General features: G+C 36.5%; 1 protein-coding gene across 5 annotated transcripts in view; it reads left to right on the top strand.

The window, feature by feature from the left end:
- Nucleotides 1-19,712, top strand: part of POLR3G (RNA polymerase III subunit G) — a 41,187-nt gene that overhangs the window by 2,987 nt on the left and 18,488 nt on the right. For 2 of the 5 annotated variants that reach the window (XM_019929713.3, XM_019929715.3), the window contains exons 2-4: nucleotides 4,733-4,854; nucleotides 7,099-7,228; nucleotides 19,362-19,418. In XM_019929713.3, the coding sequence (XP_019785272.1) occupies nucleotides 4,738-4,854; nucleotides 7,099-7,228; nucleotides 19,362-19,418 (304 nt within the window). In that variant the 5' untranslated portion in view covers nucleotides 4,733-4,737. Of the gene's footprint in view, nucleotides 1-2,082; nucleotides 2,919-4,732; nucleotides 4,855-7,098; nucleotides 7,229-19,361; nucleotides 19,419-19,712 lie in introns of those variants that run through there. The other 3 variants (XM_019929714.3, XM_019929716.2, XM_019929711.3) reach the window with 3 other exon arrangements.

The raw sequence follows: 19,712 nt of genomic DNA on the forward strand, positions 1-19,712 counted from the left end.
TACCAGGGAAGCCCTGGAGCAGTGGTTCTTAATGTAGGTTACATATTGGAATCTCCTGGAGTGCTCTCAAAAGTCCTAGTGCCTAAATCCTACCTCCAGAGATTCTGATTTTATTGTTCTGGGGTGATGCTTGAGGGTTTTTTGTTTTGTTTTGTTTTTTTAACTCTCCTGATGATTCCAGTGTACAGCCAGGTCGCAAACTTGTTCTAGAAGTTTAAAAAAAAAAAATCCTTAATAGTAGGCTGACTGAATTGTATTTCTGTGGGTAAATTTGCTTATCAAATCATAGTAAGTAAATAAATAAGGAAAGCCTAACACTGATTACAGAGCTGTTGTATAGAGAGTATTCTACTGAACAGTGGGGGATATAAAATCTCTACTGTTAATATAGTTGAAGAAATAAACAAAAAAAATGGAAGTGAAACTCCTTCTCTTTGGAACAGGTCCATTTCCCAAAAGAGGCATTGTCTATATTTCTTTCAGAATTGAAGAATGCTGCTGCATTGTATGTATTACCTCAATCTTTAAAAATCCATTTATTTTAGCAAGAGGATCTTTCCAAGAGCAAGGTGGGATGAAATGACAGTTGTGGATGTTGAGGGACTTAAACTGGATCTTAAGGTAAAAAGGGATGCAGCCAGGCAAGGAGGAAGAGGGTTCCAGTGGAGAGAATGCTAGTCAAGACGTGATTATAGGCAAGTGAGTCAGGAGGATCAGTGCAGCCATCTTAAAAGGGCCCCCAGTACTTGTAATAGGGAGGTGTTTTTTTTTTAATTAATTAATTAATTATATTTAGTTTTGGCCGCGTTGGGTCTTCGTTGCTGTGTGGGCTTTCTCTAGTTGCGGTGAGCGGGGGCTACTCTTCATTGCAGTGTGCAGGCTTCTCATTGCGGTGGCTTCTCTTGTTGCGGAGCACGGGCTCTACGCGCGTTGGCTTCAGTAGTTGTGCCACACAGGCTCAGTAGTTGTGGCTCATGGGCTCTGGAGCGCAGGCTTAGTAATTGTGGCTCACGGGCTTAGTTGCTCCATGGCATGTGGGATCTTCCTGGACCAGGGCTCGAACCCGTGTCCCCTGCATTGGCAGGCGGATTCTTAACCACTACGCCGCCAGGGAAGTCCCTGGGATTTTATTAAAACCTAGAGAAGAGACAGTTTCATAAGGATGGAGGCAATAATGAGTGGTATGCTTTGGAAGTTCAAGAGCGTGAACAAGGGAAAAAGGCCTGTGGATTTTGCCATTGAGGACCATTAGGGACCTTGGCATTTCAGCATCTGCCTGAGTATAGTTCCCATCACAAGTAAGATAAAAGCCAAACCCTTTACCATAGCTCACTCCAGGCTCCACAAGATCTGGTCTTAACCAGACTCTCCTTGTTCCTCACCAGCTGCATGAGCTTCATGTTCCTCAGATGCTCCCAGCTTGTGGCTTCCTCCTTTGCCTCTGTTCTTCCTTCTGTCCATAGCCATCTTCACCTCATTCCTTCATCTTGAAGCTCACAGCCCCTCTCCAGCACCCTGCTCTGATTTATCCTCCACAGAAAGACTTCCCTTGTGTGAAAAAGTCAGTACCATACCCCTTTGTTATTCTTTACCCCTTTACCATGATTTATTTTTCTTCAGAGCTGTACTGATTTCCTAGGGCTGCCATAACATATTTCCACAAATTGGGTGGCTTAAAACAACAGAAATTTATTCTCTCACAGTTTTAGAGGCCAGAAGTCTGAAATCAAGGTATTAGCAGAGTTTGTTCCTTCAGGAGGCTCTGAGGAAGAATCTGTTCAGTGCCTCTCTTCCAGCTTCTGTGGTTCCTGGCACTCCTTGGTGTTCCTGGGTTGCTGCTACAGCACTCAGGTCTGTGCCTGCATCTTCACATGATGTTTCCCCTTTGTGTGTGTCTCTCTGTCCAGATTTCCCCCTTATGAAGACACCAGTCATTAGGAGGGGGCTCACCCTTATCTCATATGACCTCATCTTAATTCGATTTCATCTTCAAAGAGTTTATTTCCAAATAAGGAAGGTGACATTCACAGGTCCCCGGGGGGTTAGGACTTCAACACATTTGGGGGTGGGGGGACATAATTCAACACTATAGGAGCACATAATATTATGCTACATACTTATGCTTGTTTGCGTTCTTTCATCCACTGGGATATAAGCCCTGAAGGCAGGGACTTGGTTTTGTTCAGTGCTCTCTGAGTCCTACCACAGTGCCTGGAATGCTCAATATTAGTTGGATGAAATTGGCCCACATGAAGTAGAGGATGATTTGGATAATGAGAAAATGGGAAAAGCTGGTTAAAAAGACTCTTCATTCAAGAAGTTTAGCAGGATGAAAAAGGACCACAGTAATGGTTAAATCAACTTTAAGGATTTCAAACAGTGAAGCTTAGGCCACACTTGTGAGCCACTTTTTCCATGAGATGGTTACCCGAGTCCAGGGATTACCTTTCTGCTCTGCAAGAGAAGAAAATTAATTTAGCAGCTTCCCCAGGTACAGGAGAACTGACTCATGATAACCAAACTAAAAAGAAATGGATTTGTAGGCCAGAATGCCATGTAACTATTAAGAGTGTCTCAATAGTTAGGACTGATTTTTCTGCCAAGGGCAGTACATTCACTAATGGTAATCAGTTTATACACCCGAAGGTTTCTTGATAAATATGAAAGTTTAGAGTCAGCAGAGTTGATATTTCTCAAGGGATATTCCATCAAGCAACGGCAGCTGATATACTCTCTTTTGTAGGGTGGGTTTTCCTTAGAGTGAGGGTGTGAGCTCTTCTGCTCAGCAATTTTTGTACTTGGGAGACCTGCTTTCTATAGGCTCAGCATATGTTTTAGTGACTCCGCAATTGAAGCAAGGCCATTTGGATATTTTCCCTCTCTTAGTGTGGACAAACGGAATGAGCTTGGTAATTAAAGTAAGTATCTTTTCTGTATGAATTGTGTTTCATAGTAACTAAATAGTAGATGAGGGGAATTGATTACTGGTGGGATTCTAGTTAGTAAAGAAAGAATGATAATATTTGTGTATCACCACATTACAATCCGTAATGGAACCGTGAATCTAGGCTATGATCATCAATGGCTGCAATTTTAAAATCATTAAGTGAAAACTGATAGGAACTTCATACTGGACGAAACAGACTGACAGCACCTAAACCCAATGACCAGAGAACATCACTGAGAAAGACTTCATGTGCGTCCTGTGATGCAGTAGGAAAAACAGAGCATCTCTTTTAAGTATTCTTGTACAAAATCAAACCCAAATTTGAGTAAGCCTCTATTCCATCTGTTTATAGAAAATACAGGGAGTAGAGGAATGTATTAAACCACATCTTGTGTAATCAATCATGCAAATCCAGAATATGGGAAATTGTACAGCCTTCCTACTCTCAAAGTGTGGTCTGCAAACCAGTAGCATTGATAGCTTCAGAGAGCTTGTTAGAAATGCAGATTCTCAGGCCTACCCTGGGCCAGCTGGTTCAGATTCTGCCTTTTAACAAGATTCCTAGGTAATTTGCACATGCCTTAAAGTTGGAGAAGCATTGCAAAGGACAATGACCTTGTTTTTTTCAACACATAAATGATTAGGGATAAAAGGGAGGGAACTGTTACAGTGGTATGGAGGGCATATTATTGCTTTCTTGGGCTTACAGAGTTGAATGATACTCAGTAGCATCATTGGGGGAAAGATTTAAAGAATGTGCATTATAATCTTCACTACAGTCCAATACAGAGTTGTAGTGAAAGAGCCCTAGTGTAGGAATCCTGTTTTCGCATTACAGTTGACTCTGAATGACACAAGTTTGAATTACATGGGTCCACTTATATATGGATTTTTTTTTCAATAAATACTAACACTACACAGTCTGAGGTTGGTTGAATTTGAGAATGCAGAACCACAGATTCAAAGGGCTGACTATAAAATTATACATGGATTTTTGACTGCATGGGGGGTCGGTGCCCCTAATCCCATGTTGTTCAAGCATCAACTGTATAGTGTAATCACATTTCAGACAATTCAGAAATTCAGTTCAGGACTTAAGAATGACATTGTCATTATCTCTAAAGTTAAAGAGTACAGGTTTATCTTACCTTTAACTTAACTATTTGAGATGTTTTTTCTCTGAACTTTAAAAATTTTTTTTGCTTGGACAGACCTCTTCAAAGTTTTACTGAGCCTATTCCCATTTCTAAAAGGAGGACATTGGAGGATCTCAAGGATTCTAACACTCAAATTTTAGGATAAAAAATTACTTAAAAATTTAAAGTATACATGACTGCTGATAGTCTTCAAGTTGATTAAAAAAACGAGGTGTCCCCTCTTCATCAGCACAACCTTTCCTTGGCCACATTTTGTAATATCTATCTGAGATCTTGTTGCCAGACCACAGAGAGGTGGAGAGAATTGCATCAGCTGGCTGCACAGCGCTTGGGGCAGCATCGCAAAGGAGCCCCAGGATCAGCCCTCCACCCAGGATCTGGGTGAGGTAGTTGAGCCCATCATCACTTTACTTGCCAAACATGACTAGATGTGACGGGTTCAGGAGTCAGTTTATCACATATTTATTTATTTACAGGTTTTGCTTTCCAGAAGTGTTTTAAATGGGCCATGCTATTTAAGGAGTGGAGTGTATTTTGTTTTAAAATGTTGGTTTCATTTATCATTTGATCCAGTGAATCTTAATCATTAACAGCGTCTTAATTTGCCCACTTTTTCTGATGTAACTAGTTCTGATGGCTGGGAATAAAGGAAGAGGACGTGCTGCTTACACCTTTAATATTGAGGCAGTTGGATTTAGCAGAGGTGAAAAGTTACCTGATGTGGTATTGAAGCCACCCCCACTATTTCCTGTAAGTACATTAACAACAAAATGCTCACAGGGTGTTTTTTCATGTTTCAGAGAAAATTTAAATTCTGTATAAGACTTGAATATATGATATCATTACGATATCCTAACTATAAGAAAGTAAAAGAGAGTGTGTCACTTACCTTTAATGTAAATATTTCCACTGTTCTTTTCTGAAACTTTTCTAATTTTCAAACTGCTTTCTTAAAATACAGAAAACTATATACACCTTTTCCTGAATGTATTCAGTACTTTTTGAACCAAGAAAGAATTTTTTTTCAATCCTTGCATCTTATAATGCTGTTATTGATATATTCCAATATTAAAATAATATTTTTAAAAGTAAAGTCAGGTTTTACAGTGGTCCTCACTTCCCATTGTGCCAGATCTTCACCTAATGATTTTCTTCTCATCTTGTATCTATAGAATTTAATTTTGCTCCCTAGTATACCACTTGACCTTTTACCCACTGAACTTTATTTTTGCTTATTTCCTTATTAAAGTCAATTTTAATTTTGTTACTCTTTCTCAGAATATAAGCGTTTCTACTACATTTAGTGTTGCTTTTAAATTTAATGAGTATGCTGCAGACTTAATTGGTGTAATTTTTAATCTAATGTTTTCGCTTTATATTAAGTTTAAAATGTAAGCTTACATTTCCAGATGCACATGTGCTGTAGTATAAAATATGAAAAAATCATAAATAACCAGATACTCCCTCCAGGAATCTTTTCCCTCTTTTAAAAGGAAACATCCTTTGTTGAAAGATTTATGTAAGTAGAGGACCCTGGATAAATGTATTGGGGATCTAGATGTCTCACATGGGGAGTGTCTACTTTTTGCTCTTGGTATTTTGCCTTTCTGATATTCATTATAGCCTAAAAACAAAGGTAAATATCTCAGGTATAGACATTATGTCACTTTACATTGATTTCTTTTAAAACAAGCTCTTCTTCATGTGTGAGGTTACTTCTAAAGCTTGGGAATATTAGTACATACTGTTTTTTTCTGCATGGAATAAAAATGAAATTCCTTATTACTGGCTGAAAGGCTCTGTCTGATCTGGCCTTACTGATGTCTCTCTGACCCTTTTCCTACCACTGTCCTCATTCCTTAGCCATGCTGATCTCCTTGTTCCCCTAGGCATTTTCCTCTGCTTGTTTCCCTGGCTGGAGCCATTGATTTCCCCATTTCTTTGCATGGATGGCTTCGTAATTTTATCCAGATCTCTGCTCAAAGATGACTTCCCCGAGAGATAATGCGTGCATAACCCTGTCTAGACCAGCCACTTCCAATCTCCACGTACTCCGTTAGTCACTCTTTCCTCTTCCTGGCTTCAGCCCTTCTATTTCACTTATCACTATCTGAAATTATATATTACCTCATTTGTTTACTTATTTTCTCCCCTAGAATGTAAATTCCATGTAGGTAGGAAGTTTGACTAGTTCATCTCCTGTTGTCTAACCCCTTGTGACTTATAGTAGGCACTCAATAAATAGTTGTAGAATGAATAAATTCAGAGTGAAATTTTTAAAATGTACCCTATACTTAGCCTGTGAAACCAGAAATATCTTTTTTATGTACCCTGAGGACCCACATTTTAATGAATATATATATTATAAATATATATACATATGTGGGTGTGCATGTAATTTTTAAAAATTGAAGATACAGATTCAAATTTCTGCTTTGCCACTTTTGTGCTATATGGGCATATAGATTGTTCATTTCTCAGTTTCCTCACTGTGAAAGGGGAGATATTGATACTTTAGATGAGTTCATGGATTTTGAATATTGAGTACATCTAGGTTGTAGTATGTAGTAACCAGTTGTTAAATGGTAGCTGCTACTACTTTTTTTTTAATGCTGCTGCTCCCACCAATACCACCACCACTGGCTGAGGTTAATAGGAGACTACAGCGGCTGCTTTTATTTGGGTGCCTTGATTGTTAAAATATAGAATCACAATCAACAGACTATATAGCAAAATGATTATTGGTGTGATCAGTAGAAAAATTAAGGCAGGTAGGAAAACTAAGTATCTTTTCTACTTCTAAAAGAAGAGCAAAATAGGAGATGGGTGAAAGGTTTAATAGATTATAAAAGCTCAAAATCTTTTAAGTTGATGGTAAAACTGAATACCTGTAAAATGTAGTTTTTCAATAAAACTAACATTTTTCAGAATATAGACAAAAAGGATATTAAAATATTTAATTTATTTTTAAAAATTGCCTCTTAATTTAAACAGGATACAGATTATAAACCAGTGCCACTGAAAACAGGAGAGGGTGAAGATTATGTGCTGGCCCTGAAACAGGAGTTGAGAGAAACAGTGAAAAGAATGCCTTATTTTGTAGAAACATCTGAAGAAAAACAAGGTGCGTATTGGACTCTTTATGTGGTTCACTGTCTACAGATGAAATAGCATTTCAGCATAAGATATATGACCTTTAATGCTGATTGATTTGATTCAGTCAGAAATTTCAATCAACTACCTTGAAAAAGCATATTTATGTTGATTTAGCAGAAAATATATTTTAAACTTTTTGATATTTTATTTTTTAAATTATCTTTCAAAATAGAAGTTTTATATGTTCAGTGAAATTTATGAAAAACAGAAGTATTAAGAAAGTAAGAATCACCTGTATTCCTTATGTCTGGAGAACTACTATTAATATTTTATTATATATTCCAGATTTTTCTTCTGTGTGTATATTCCTTTTATAAAATTGGAGTCATATTACTTTGTATCTTCCTTTTTCACTCAATAGCATATTAGCATTGTCACATATTCTTTTTTAGTTAATTTTTATTGGAGTATAGTTGATTTACAATGTTGTGTTAGTTTCAGGTGTACAGCAAAGTGAATCAGTTATACATATACATATATCCCCTCTTTCTTAGATTCTATTCCCATATAGGTCATTACAGAGTATTGAGTAAAGTTCCCTGTGCTATACAGTAGGTTCTTATTAGTTATCTATTTTATCCACATATTCTTAGCATTCTTAGAAAATATGATATTTGATGACTATGTGGTGTTCCATTGTGTGGATATAACATTATTAATTGTAACTAGTTCCCTGCTGTAAGATTTAAGATTGTTTCTAGTTTTTTTTCCTCATATCTATAATACTATGAGTACTATCCTTATACGTAAATCTTTGATCAGGTCTCTGATTATTTAATATTTTGGTTAAAATTTTTGAAAGGCTTGACTGTATTTTGGCTTACCATTTATCAGATATAAAATATAAAATATATATTCACTGGTTATGCCAAGGACAGAGAGGAGAAATTACAGTTGGAGAAGGCTTGACAGTCTCAGACTGGAAGTGCAAAGTGGTTTTAGAGGAAGAGAACACATTCCTGAGTAGTTATTTAGCACAGTAGAACTATATTGATTTTCAGTTTCTGCCCCTGAATGTTGAAATTAGAGAGATCGATATCATCCTTGAGTTCTCAAAACAACATCATTAAAACATGAGAAATTCATATAGTATCATTTCATTCCATTAGTATTAAAAATGCATACCCTTTTCCCTTATTCTAAAAGATTTAGATTGGATAAGAATCAAAAAGGAAGGCTTATATAGTAATACTACACGTGCTTATAATTGTAAGAAACATTTCAGACAAGTTTATTTAATTTTTCAAAACATAGCTTCTTGAAGTTATGTAATAAATGGTTTGATATTTTTACCTCAAACATACTGAATTTTTTTACTTTCATGATTATGTTGCATGCTTTTCTCTATTTGAGTTTAAAAATGAAATTAAATCTCATTTTAAAGATTTAAATAAGTAAGATTAAATGAACTAATAAATATTCAATCTTAGTGAATAGTGTAGGATATACTTTAGGCTTTTTTAAATTAGTTAGGCTTTTTAAAATTAGTCTCTTCTCTAGATTATGGGATGTACTTACTTAAATGTGGTTGTTATTAAAGTACATGTCCAATTTAAAAGTATGTCATACCATGGAAACATTTATTTGAGTCTTTTAAACCAGGAACATAATTTTGTTCATGGTTTCAGAGAGCAGCTGGCTTATACCTGGATCAAGACGGTCTTTACCTTTTTTTTTTTTTTTTTTTTTTTTTTTTTGTGGTACGTGGGCCTCTCACTGTTGTGGCCTCTCCTGTTGCGGAGCACAGGCTCCGGACACGCGGGCTCAGCGGCCATGGCTCACGGGCCCAGGCACTCCGCAGCATGTGGAAGCTTCCTGGACCAGGACACGAACCCGTGTCCCCTGCATCAGCAGGCAGACTCTCAACCACTGCGCCACCTGGGAATCCTGGATCTTTACCTTTGATAACTGCATAATAAAGTATTTAAATATATAAGGAATCTTTTGTTACTGTTCCAGAAGAAACCTCTTGCATAGAATTTTCTAAACTGATACAAGTATATTCTCTTTGAATATACTCATGTTTACCTCTCTTTCCTGATATAATGTGTTATTAAAAAAAACTATGGTTGAAAGTAAAGGCTTTTTGGGTTGGGGCATGACCTCGGCTGACCTGCACTCTGAGCCTCCATTTACCATGTGTAAAAGGCACACAAGGCCCAGGGCACCACCTAGAGGCACATGGAAGAAGGAGGGTTGGTGCAGAGCCGGAAGAGCATGCAGCCGGTGGGGGGGTGGGGGTGTCGCGGCTCCTACAAAGGCACAGAGCATGTCACTAAGCTGAGATTCTGTGGCTGAGACCGCTGTTAAGAGCCTTCTGGCACTACTAATATCAGAGCCCTGTGGCTGACACTGTCTTGGTGCTCTGGCTGGGTGTCAGGCCTGTGCCTCTGAGGTGGGAGAGCCAAGCTCAGGACATTTGTCCACCAGAGACCTCCCGGCTCCAGGTAATATCAAACAGTGAAAGCTCTCCCAGAGATCTCCATCTCAACAGTAAGACCCAGCTCTACTCAACGAACAACAAGCTATGGTGCTGGACACCCTATGCCAAACAACTAGCAAAACAGGAACACAACCCCATCCATTAGCAGAGAGGCTGCCTAAAATCATAATAAGGTCACAGACACCCCAAAACACACCACCAGACGCGGTCCTGCCCACCAGAAAGACAAGATCCAGCCTTATCCACCAGAACACAGGCACCAGTCCCCTCACCGGGAAGCCTACACAACCCACTGAACCAACCTTCGCCACTGGGGGCAGACACCAAAAACAACGGGAACTACGAACCTGCAGCCTGTGAAAAGGAGATCCTAAACACAGTTAAACAAAATGAGAAGACAGAGAAACACACAGCAGATGAAGGAGCAAGATAAAAACCCACCAGACCAAACAAATGAGGAAATAGGCAGTCTACCTGAAAAAGAATTCAGAATAATGATAGTAAAGATGATCCAAAATCTTGGAAAAAGAATGGAGAAAATACAAGAAACGTTTAACAAGGACCTAGAAGAACTAAAGAGCAAACAAACAATGATGAAGAACACAATAAATAAAATTAAAAATTCTCTAGAAGGAATCAATAGCACAATAACTGAGGCAGAAGAACAGATAAGAGACCTGGAAGATAGAATAGTGGAAATAACTACCACAGAGCAGAATAAAGAAAAAAGAATGAAAAGAATTGAGGACAGTCTCAGAGACCTCTGGGACAACATTAAACGCACTAACATTCAAATTATAAGGATTCCAGAAGAAGAAGAGAAAAAGAAAGGGACTGAGAAAATATTTGAAGAGATTACAGTTGAAAACTTCCCGAATATAGGAAAGGAAATAGTCAATTAAGTCCAGGAAGCACAGAGAGTCCCATACAAGATAAATCCAAGGAGAAACATGCCAAGACACATATTAATCAAACTATCAAAAATTAAATACAAAGAAAAAATGTTAAAAGCAACAAGGGAAAAGGAACAGATAATATACAAGGGAATCCCCATAAGGTTAACAGCTCATCCTTCAGCAGAAACTCTGAAAGCCAGAAGGGAGTGGCAGGACATATTTAAAGTGATGAAAGGGAAAAACTTACAACCAAGATTACTGTACCCAGCAAGGATCTTATTCAGATTCAACGGAGAAATTAAAAGCTTTACAGACAAGCAAAAGCTAAAAGAATTCAGCACCACCAAACCAGCTGTACAACAAACGCTAAAAGAACTTCTCTAGGCAGGAAACAAAAGAGAAGAAGACCTATAATAACAAACCCAAAACAATTTAGAAAATGGTAATAGGAACATACATATCAATAACTACCCTAAATGTAAATGAATTAAATGCTCCAACCAAAAGACATAGACTGACTGAATGGATACAAAAACAAGACCCATATATATGCTGTCTACAAGAGACCCACTTCACACCTAGGGACACATACAGACTGAAAGTGAGGGGATGGAAAGATATTCCATGCAAATGGAAACCAAAAGAAAGCTGGAGTAGCAATTCTCATATCAGACAAAATAGACTTCAAAATAAAGACTATTACAAGAGACAAAGAAGGACACTACATAATGATCCAGAGATCAACCCAAGAAGATATAACAATCGTAACTATTTACGCACCCAACGTAGGAGCACCTCAATACAAAGGCAAATGCTAACAGCCATAAAAGGGGAAATCGACAGTAACACAATCATAGTAGAGGACTTTAACACCCCACTTTCACCAATGGACAGATCATCCAAGATGAAAATAAATAAGGAAACACAAGCTTTAAATGACACATTAAACAAGATGGACTTAATTGATATTTATAGGACATTCCATCCAAAAACAACAGAATACACTTTCTTCTTAAGTGCTCATGGAACATTCTCCAGGATAGATCATATCTTAGGTCACAAATCAAGCCTTGGTAAGTTTAAGAAAATTGAAATCGTATCAAGTATCTTTTCCGACGACAACACTGTGAGACTAGATATCAGCTACAGGAAAAAATCTGTAAAAACTACAAACACATGGAGACTAAACAATACACTACTTAATAACCAAGAGATCAGTGAAGAAATCAAAGAGGAAGTCAAAAATACCTAGAAACAAATGACAATGAAAACACGATGACCCAAAACCTATGGGATGCAGCAAAAGCAGTTCTAAGAGGGAAGTTTATACCAATACAATCCTACCTCAAGAGACAAGAAAAATCCCAAATAAACAACCTAACCTTTTTCCAAAAGCCATTAAAGAAAGAACAAAAAACCCCAAAGTTAGCAGAAGGAAAGAAGTCATAAAGATCAGATCAGAAATAAATGAAAAAGAAATGACGAAAACAATAGCAAAGATCAATAAAACTAAAATCTGGTTCTTTGAAAAGATAAACAAAATTGATAAACCATTGGCCAGACTCATCAAGAAAAAAAAGGAGAAGACTCAAATCAATAGAATTAGAAATGAAAAGGAGGAGTAACAACTGACACTGCAGAAATACAAAGAATCATGAGATTACTACAAGCAACTATATGCCAATAAAATGGCCAACCTGGAAGAAATGGACAAATTCTTAGAAAAGCACAACCTTCTGAGACTGAAGCAGGATGAAATAGAAAATATAAACAGCAATCACAAGCACTGAAATTGAGACTGTGATTAAAATCTTCCAACAAACAAAAGCCCAGGACCAGATGCCTTCACAGGCGAATTGTATCAAACATTTAGAGAAGAGCTAACACCTATCCTTCTCAAACTCTTCCAAAATATAGCAGAGGGAGGAACAAACACATTCTATGAGGCCATCATCACCCTGATACTAAAACCAGACAAAGATGTCACAGAGGAAGAAAACTATAGGCCAGTATCACTGATGAACATAGATGCAAAAATCCTCAACAAAACACTAGCAAACAGAATCCAACAGCACATTGAAAGGATCATACACCATGGTCAAGTGGGGTTTATCCCAGGAATGCAAGGATTCTTCAATATATGCAAATCATACACCATACTAACCAACTGAAGGAGAAAAACCATATGATCATCTCAATAGATGCAGAAAAAGCTTTTGACAAAATTCAACACCCATTTATGATAAAAACCCTCCAGAAAGTAGGCATAGAGGGAACTTACCTCAACATAATAAAGGCCATATGTGACAAACCCACAGCCAACATCATTCTCAATGGTGAAAATCTGAAACCATTTCCTCTAAGATCAGGAACAAGACAAGGTTTGTCCACTCTCACCACTGCTATTCAACATAGTTTTGGAAGTTTTAGCCACAGCAATCAGAGATGGAAAAGAGATAAAAGGAATCCAAATTGGAAAAGAAGAAGTAAAACTGTCACTGTTAAAAAAAGAAACAAAAACAAAACTGTCACTGTTTGCAGATGACATGATAATATACATGGAGAATCCTAAAGATGCTACCAGAAAACTACAGCTAATCAATGAATTTGGTAAAGTAGCAGGATACAATTTAATGCACAGAAATCTCTTGCATTTGTATATACTAATGATGAAAAATCTGAAAGAGGAATTAAGGAAACACTCCCATTTACCACTGTAACAAAAAGAATAAAATACCTAGCAATAAACCTACCTAAGGAGACAAAAGACCTGTATGCAGAAAACTATAAGACACTGATGAAAGAAATTAAAGATGATACAAAGAGATCGAGAGATATACCATGTTCTTCGATTGAAGAATCAACATTGTGAAAATGACTATACTACCCAAAGCAATCTACAGATTAAATGCAATCCCTATCAAACTTCCAATGGCATTTTTCACAGAACTAGAACAAAAAATTTTACAATTTGTATGGAAACACAGGAGACCCCGGAATAGCCAAAACGATCTTGAGAAAGAAAAATGGAACTGGAGGAATCAGGCTCCCGGACTTCACACTATACTACAGAGCTATAGAAATCAAGACAGTATGGTACTGGCACAAAAACAGAAATATAGATCAGTGGAACAGGATAGAAAGCCCAGAGATTAACCCACACAACTATAGTCACCTTATTTTTGATAAAGGAGGCAAGAGTATACAATGGAGAAAAGACAGCCTCTTCAATAAGTGGTGCTGGGAAAACTAGAAAACTACATGTAAAAGAATGAAATTACAACACTCCCTGATACCATACACAAAAATAAACTCAAAATGGATTAACGACCTAAATGTAAGGCCAGACACTATAAAACTCTTAGAGGAAAACATAGGCAGAACACTGTATGACATAAATCACAGTAAGATCCTTTCTGACCCACCTCCTAGAGAAATGGAAATAAAAACAAAAATAAACAAATGGGACGTAATGAAACATAAAAGCTTTTTCACAGCAAAGGAAAACATAAACAAGACGAAAAGACAGCCCTCAGAATGGGAGAAAATATTTGCAAATGAAGCAACTGACAAAGGATTAATCTCCAGAATTTACAAGCAGCTCATGCAGTTCAATATCAAAGAAACAAACAACCCAATCCAAAAATGGGTAGAAGATCTAAATAGACTTTTCTCCAAAGAAGATATGCATATTGAAAACAAACATATGAAAGAATGCTCAACATCACTAATCATTAGAGAAATGCAAATCAAAACTACAATGAGGTATCACCTCTCAACAGTCAGAATGGCCATCATCAAAAAATCTACAAGCAATAAATGCTGGAGAGGGTGTGGAGAAAAGGGAACCCTCTTGCACTGTTGGTGGGAATGTAAATTGCTACAGCCACTATTGAGAACAGTATGGAGGTTCCTTAAAAAAACTACAAATAGAACTACCATATGACCCAGCAATCCCACTACTGGGCATATACCCTGAGAAAACTATAATTCAAAAAGAATCATGTACCACAATGTTCATTGCAGCTCTATTTGCAATAGCCAGGACATGGAAGCAACCTAAGTGTCCATCGACAGATGAATGGATAAAGATGTGGTACATATATACAATGGAATATTGCTCAGCCATAAAAAGAGATGAAATTGAGTTATTTGTAGTGAGGTGGATGGACCTAGAGTCTGTCATACAGAGTGAAGTAAGTCAGAAAGAGAAAAACAAATACCTTATGCTAACACGTATATATAGAATCTAAAAAAAAAAAAGTTCTGAAGAACATAGGGGCAGTACAGGAATAAAGATGCAGACATAGAGAATGGACTTGAGGATTGAGGACACGAGGAGGGGGAAGGGTAAGCTGGGACGAAGTGAGAGAGTGGCATGGACTTATATATACTACCAAATGTAAAATAGATAGCTAGTGGGAAGCAGCCCCATAGCACAGGGAGATCAGCTCATTGCTTTGTGACCACCTAGAGGGATGTGATGGGAGGGTAGGAGGGAGATGCAAGAGGGAGGAGATATGGGGATATATGTATATGTATAGCTGATTCACTTTGTTATACAGCAGAAACTAACACACCATTGTAAAGCAATTATACTTCAATAAGGATGTTAAAATAAAGAAATAAATTAATAAATGAAAAGAAAGTAAAGGCTTTTAAAAATACATAATATATATATGAGTACAGGTTTATATACACTGTATATATACGTTATATATATATACACACACACATATAGTGTGCATATACACACCTTGAATGGAAAAGAATTGGCCAGACTGAATAGAAGTACACAACTGTCATAGGGAGCCATATTCTAGATAGTGTTCCATCTCTGTATGTTCACCAGCCTTCTCTCATCACTCACTACCTATGTGCTTTAGGAAAGAGAGATTTATGGACTAATGTAAAGAACTAAAGCTGTACAGACTTTGACAAATAAGGTAGGAGATCTCTTCCTGATCATCAAATGGCTGGTGGCTTAGGGCACTGAGATTTGTTCACAAAGAACAGAGGGCACAGAATAAACATATTTCATGTTGTGATAGATTCAAGGTTTGTTTATAGTGTTCTGAGGTAGAATTATAGAAATGATTGGTAGTTTCTCTGCAATGAAATTTATTATTTTTTAATAAAGAGAAATGAATCAATGAATTTTATTATTTTAATGAGTTTTAGCTGCAAAGGTGCATAGAGAGCATCTGGTCCAGTGGTTCCCAGCTCAGGTTCCTGAACCACTGGGGTCCTCTGAGCTAGAAACAGGGGTGACAGTGGTGATGGTTCTGTAAGCCATTTTCAGAAGCTTAATGGAAATCATACATTTACCTGCATTATGACCACAAGGGCTGTTATTGAACAAATGGAGTTTGTTTGGTTTATTAACTCTCAATATACTGTCAGGGTCCATTTTAATGTTTTAGTTTCTTTTTGAGCAGTTCTTACTATTTTATGTAATGATTGATATTCATTACTTATTTTTTCGTAGACATCTTCCAAAGAACAAAGAGAATTTGCTTTAGAAAAGAAAAAAAATTCATATTATCTTAGCATTACCATACTGGCCAATTGGACCCTTTCATAAATCTAAAATACATTTTGGAACCTTAGTGATCTTATTTTTCTTGCCTCTTGAAATATTTTACTGTTTCATCATCATAGATATTATTTCATCACTTTTCATTAACTGTTCTCTACTATGAACTCATGAATCAATGAGTAAACAGTATATCTCTAAGAATGAAAAGGACATATGGTATTTTCATACAGTTAATCTTTCGCATAATATTTTGTGATAGGAACCTTGAAAATTCTGTTTGCTAAAATGACATGACCATATTTTTTTTCTTTTTTGATGGTATTTATATACCAAATTTTATTTCATATAGTTTGTAACAGACAACTGCTGAAGGCAAAGGCAAAGACAAAGATGATTGAAAGGAAATAGATTATGTAGAAATGAAACAATTTATTGGATTGATCACATTAATTGGTAATTATAAATTTAATAATGAAAATGTTTTACAATTATAGATCAAAGAAGATGGCTGGGCCATCCTCTCTTCAACAAAAGTGTGAGCCATAACAGTTTTTTAAAGTGTTACATTTTGATGATGCAAATACAAGAAGAATTGGAAGTAATGATAAGCTAAAAGCTATTAATAGAAATGTATTTGTAATCTAGAATCACTTGGGTGGTGCAGGTGTGAGAAAAAGCAGAAATAATCAGTTAGAATTTATTAAAGATGTATTTGAAATCTGGAATCAGGATATATGAAATGCTTATATTTAAGGCTTGTACATGACAAACTCATGATGCACAGTTGATGCACACTTAGCTGCATTCAAAGGATGTAGCCCATTTTGGGTGAATATACCTTCAAAACCAGGAAAATAGTGGAGTATAATGAGTTTACTATACTTTGTTATTAAAGTTCCCAGTAATTAATCTTTTTTTTAAATAACAGCTTTATTGAGATAAAATTCACATATCTAAAATTTACTTTTTAAAATATTTCAGTGCCTTTGAGTGTACTCACAGAATTGTGCTACCAACAGTGCTATCTAATTTTTAGAACTTGTTCATCATCCTGAAGAGATACCCCCATACCCATTAGTATCACTCCCCATTGTCCCCTCCCCCCCTCAGCCCATGGCAACCAGTAATCTGCTTTGTCTCTAGTGATTTGTCTGTTCTAGACATTTCATATAAATGGAATCATAATATGTGTTCTTTGGTGACTGATTACTTTCACTTAACATAATGTTTTCAGGGTTCATACACAGTAAACCATGTATCAGTGTTTCATTCCTTTTTATGGTTGAATTATATTCCATTATATGTGTATACCACATTTTGTTCATTCATCAGTTGATGGACATTTGGGTCAGTTCCACATTGGGGCTACCATGAATAATGCTGCTATGAACATTCATATACATGTTGTTGTGTGGACATATGTCACTTTTATTGTGTACATATCTAGGGTCATATGGTAACTCTTTATTTTACATTTTGAGGAATTGCCAAAATGTTTTCTGAAGTGGTTGCACCATTTTACATTACCAAAAATGTATAAGGGTTCCAATTTCTCCACATCCTTGTTAACACTTATTACTGTCTTTTTAGTTCTAGCCATCTAACTGGGTATAAAGTGGTAGCTCATTGTAGTTTTGGTTGGAATTTCCCTAATGACTAATGATGTTGAACATCTTAGCATGTGCTTTTTGTCCATGTATATCTTCTTTGGAGAAACGTCTATTTGTATCCTTTGCTTTTTTAAATTGAATTCCAGTAGTTGGTTTTCAACATCTCTTATTCTTCTGTAAATTATTTGAAAGTAACTTAAAAATATAAAAATGGTTCATTGGTAGTAACCATTATTATTAATAAATGGTAATAATTTTTTCTTGGTAAATTGAGGGTTAAATTTTTTCAAAATATAGAATCTGTTTTGGAGAAAAATGTAAAATGCAGATGCTGGGAATCTCTCATTTGCCTTTTCTTTACAGATGAAAAACTTGAGAGCAAGATTGAAGTCAAACAGTTAAATATCTAGAAAAACCTTGTCTCTTAGTTTCTGATCTACTCTTTATTTTAGTTATCTTTGTCTGACACCATGGTCTTAGTATTATTTGGTGTACAATATTATATGTTACAGGTGTACAATATAGTGATTCACAATTTTTAAAGGTTACACTTCATTTATAGTTATTATAAAATATTTACTATATTCCCTGTGTTGTACAATATATCCCTGTAGCTTATTTTATACCTAATAGTTTGTACCTCTTAATGCCCTACCGCTGTATTGCCCCTACCCACCTCCCTCTCCCCACTCATAACCACTAGTTTGTTCCCTGTATCTGTGAATCTGTGGAAGCATTTTTTTTAACATGGAGGAAAAATCAGTGTCTACTTGGGTCTTGATTTTTATATTTTCATCTTTTATATTACCGTCTGCTTTTCATGACTATCCTCCTAAACCAGTTTTTATGATGAACCATGGTTTCAAGCTATTGTATAATGGTGTCACTTGCTAACTTGTGCTGTTGGGAAAGGGTTTGAGCCCTCATCGAGGGAATTTCTTGTGGCAAAGTGGGCAAAGCAGAACAAGAGCCACAGCCACAGTCCTGTTTTTGGTGAGCTCGTAAGGTCCCTGCAGAGTTCTCAGCAGTGACATGGAAGGCTTGCAGCTTGCTCATTCATGCCCCATCAAGTCCAGCCTTGCCTACTCCTACCCTTTTCCGCATTCTCTTCCCCAATGGATTGTGAAAAGTAGCTCACTGAGAAGCCTAAGTAAATGTGTGTATTAAGCATTTGCTTACCTTACTGGAGGTAAGCAAACGGCCCTCCATCCTCACTTAGATACTTAATACCTTCCAGTTATACAAGATTTAGAGTTTGGGAGCTGGAGGCCAGTGTCACAAGAAGAAAATAGAAGATGCCAAGTAGACCCCCTGCCCTTATGTGTAAGTGGCTTCCTGACTTGCATTTGGGCTTTTGTGAATTTTCTTAGAGATGAGTCAGATTGTCTGATTCTAAGAACCATAATTAGGGTTTAGGTCTCTGCTCACCCCCAGTCATTCATACTCAGGTGCTTCTTGCCACTTCCCTAAACATGTAATACTCATTGAACTGTTCAGTATGTGTCCAGGGACACATTGTGGAGAAATGTAAGAAACTCCCTGTATGTGAAATAAAAGATGTTACCTGGTGTTTTCAATTATTTTAAAATTTGTTTTTTCTATCTTTTTTCTAGATATTGAAAGATATAGTAAAAGATATATGAAGGTGTACAAAGAAGAGTGGATACCAGGTAATTGTAAAACTGAAAATGTTAAAATAATCTTTAAAGGCTATCTCCCTACTCCATATTTTTTAGGACAAATTTTGTATTTTCACCATAGGAAAATAGAGTCTGGCTCTTTTCCTATAATTAATTAGCAACATATATCTTTTGAAAACTAAGATGAAAAGATTTTTATATTGTAACACAGAAGGGTTGAAGTGTTTTTTTTGGAAATTCTTAGGATATTTGTTTTTTTTTTCTAAACTGGGGCTCACCAGAACCATTGGGTTTTCCATTTCCTTTTGCCACAATCACAGTTTT

This window comes from Tursiops truncatus, chromosome 3 (assembly GCF_011762595.2).
Source record: "Tursiops truncatus isolate mTurTru1 chromosome 3, mTurTru1.mat.Y, whole genome shotgun sequence".
Taxonomy (NCBI): Eukaryota; Metazoa; Chordata; class Mammalia; order Artiodactyla; family Delphinidae; genus Tursiops; species Tursiops truncatus.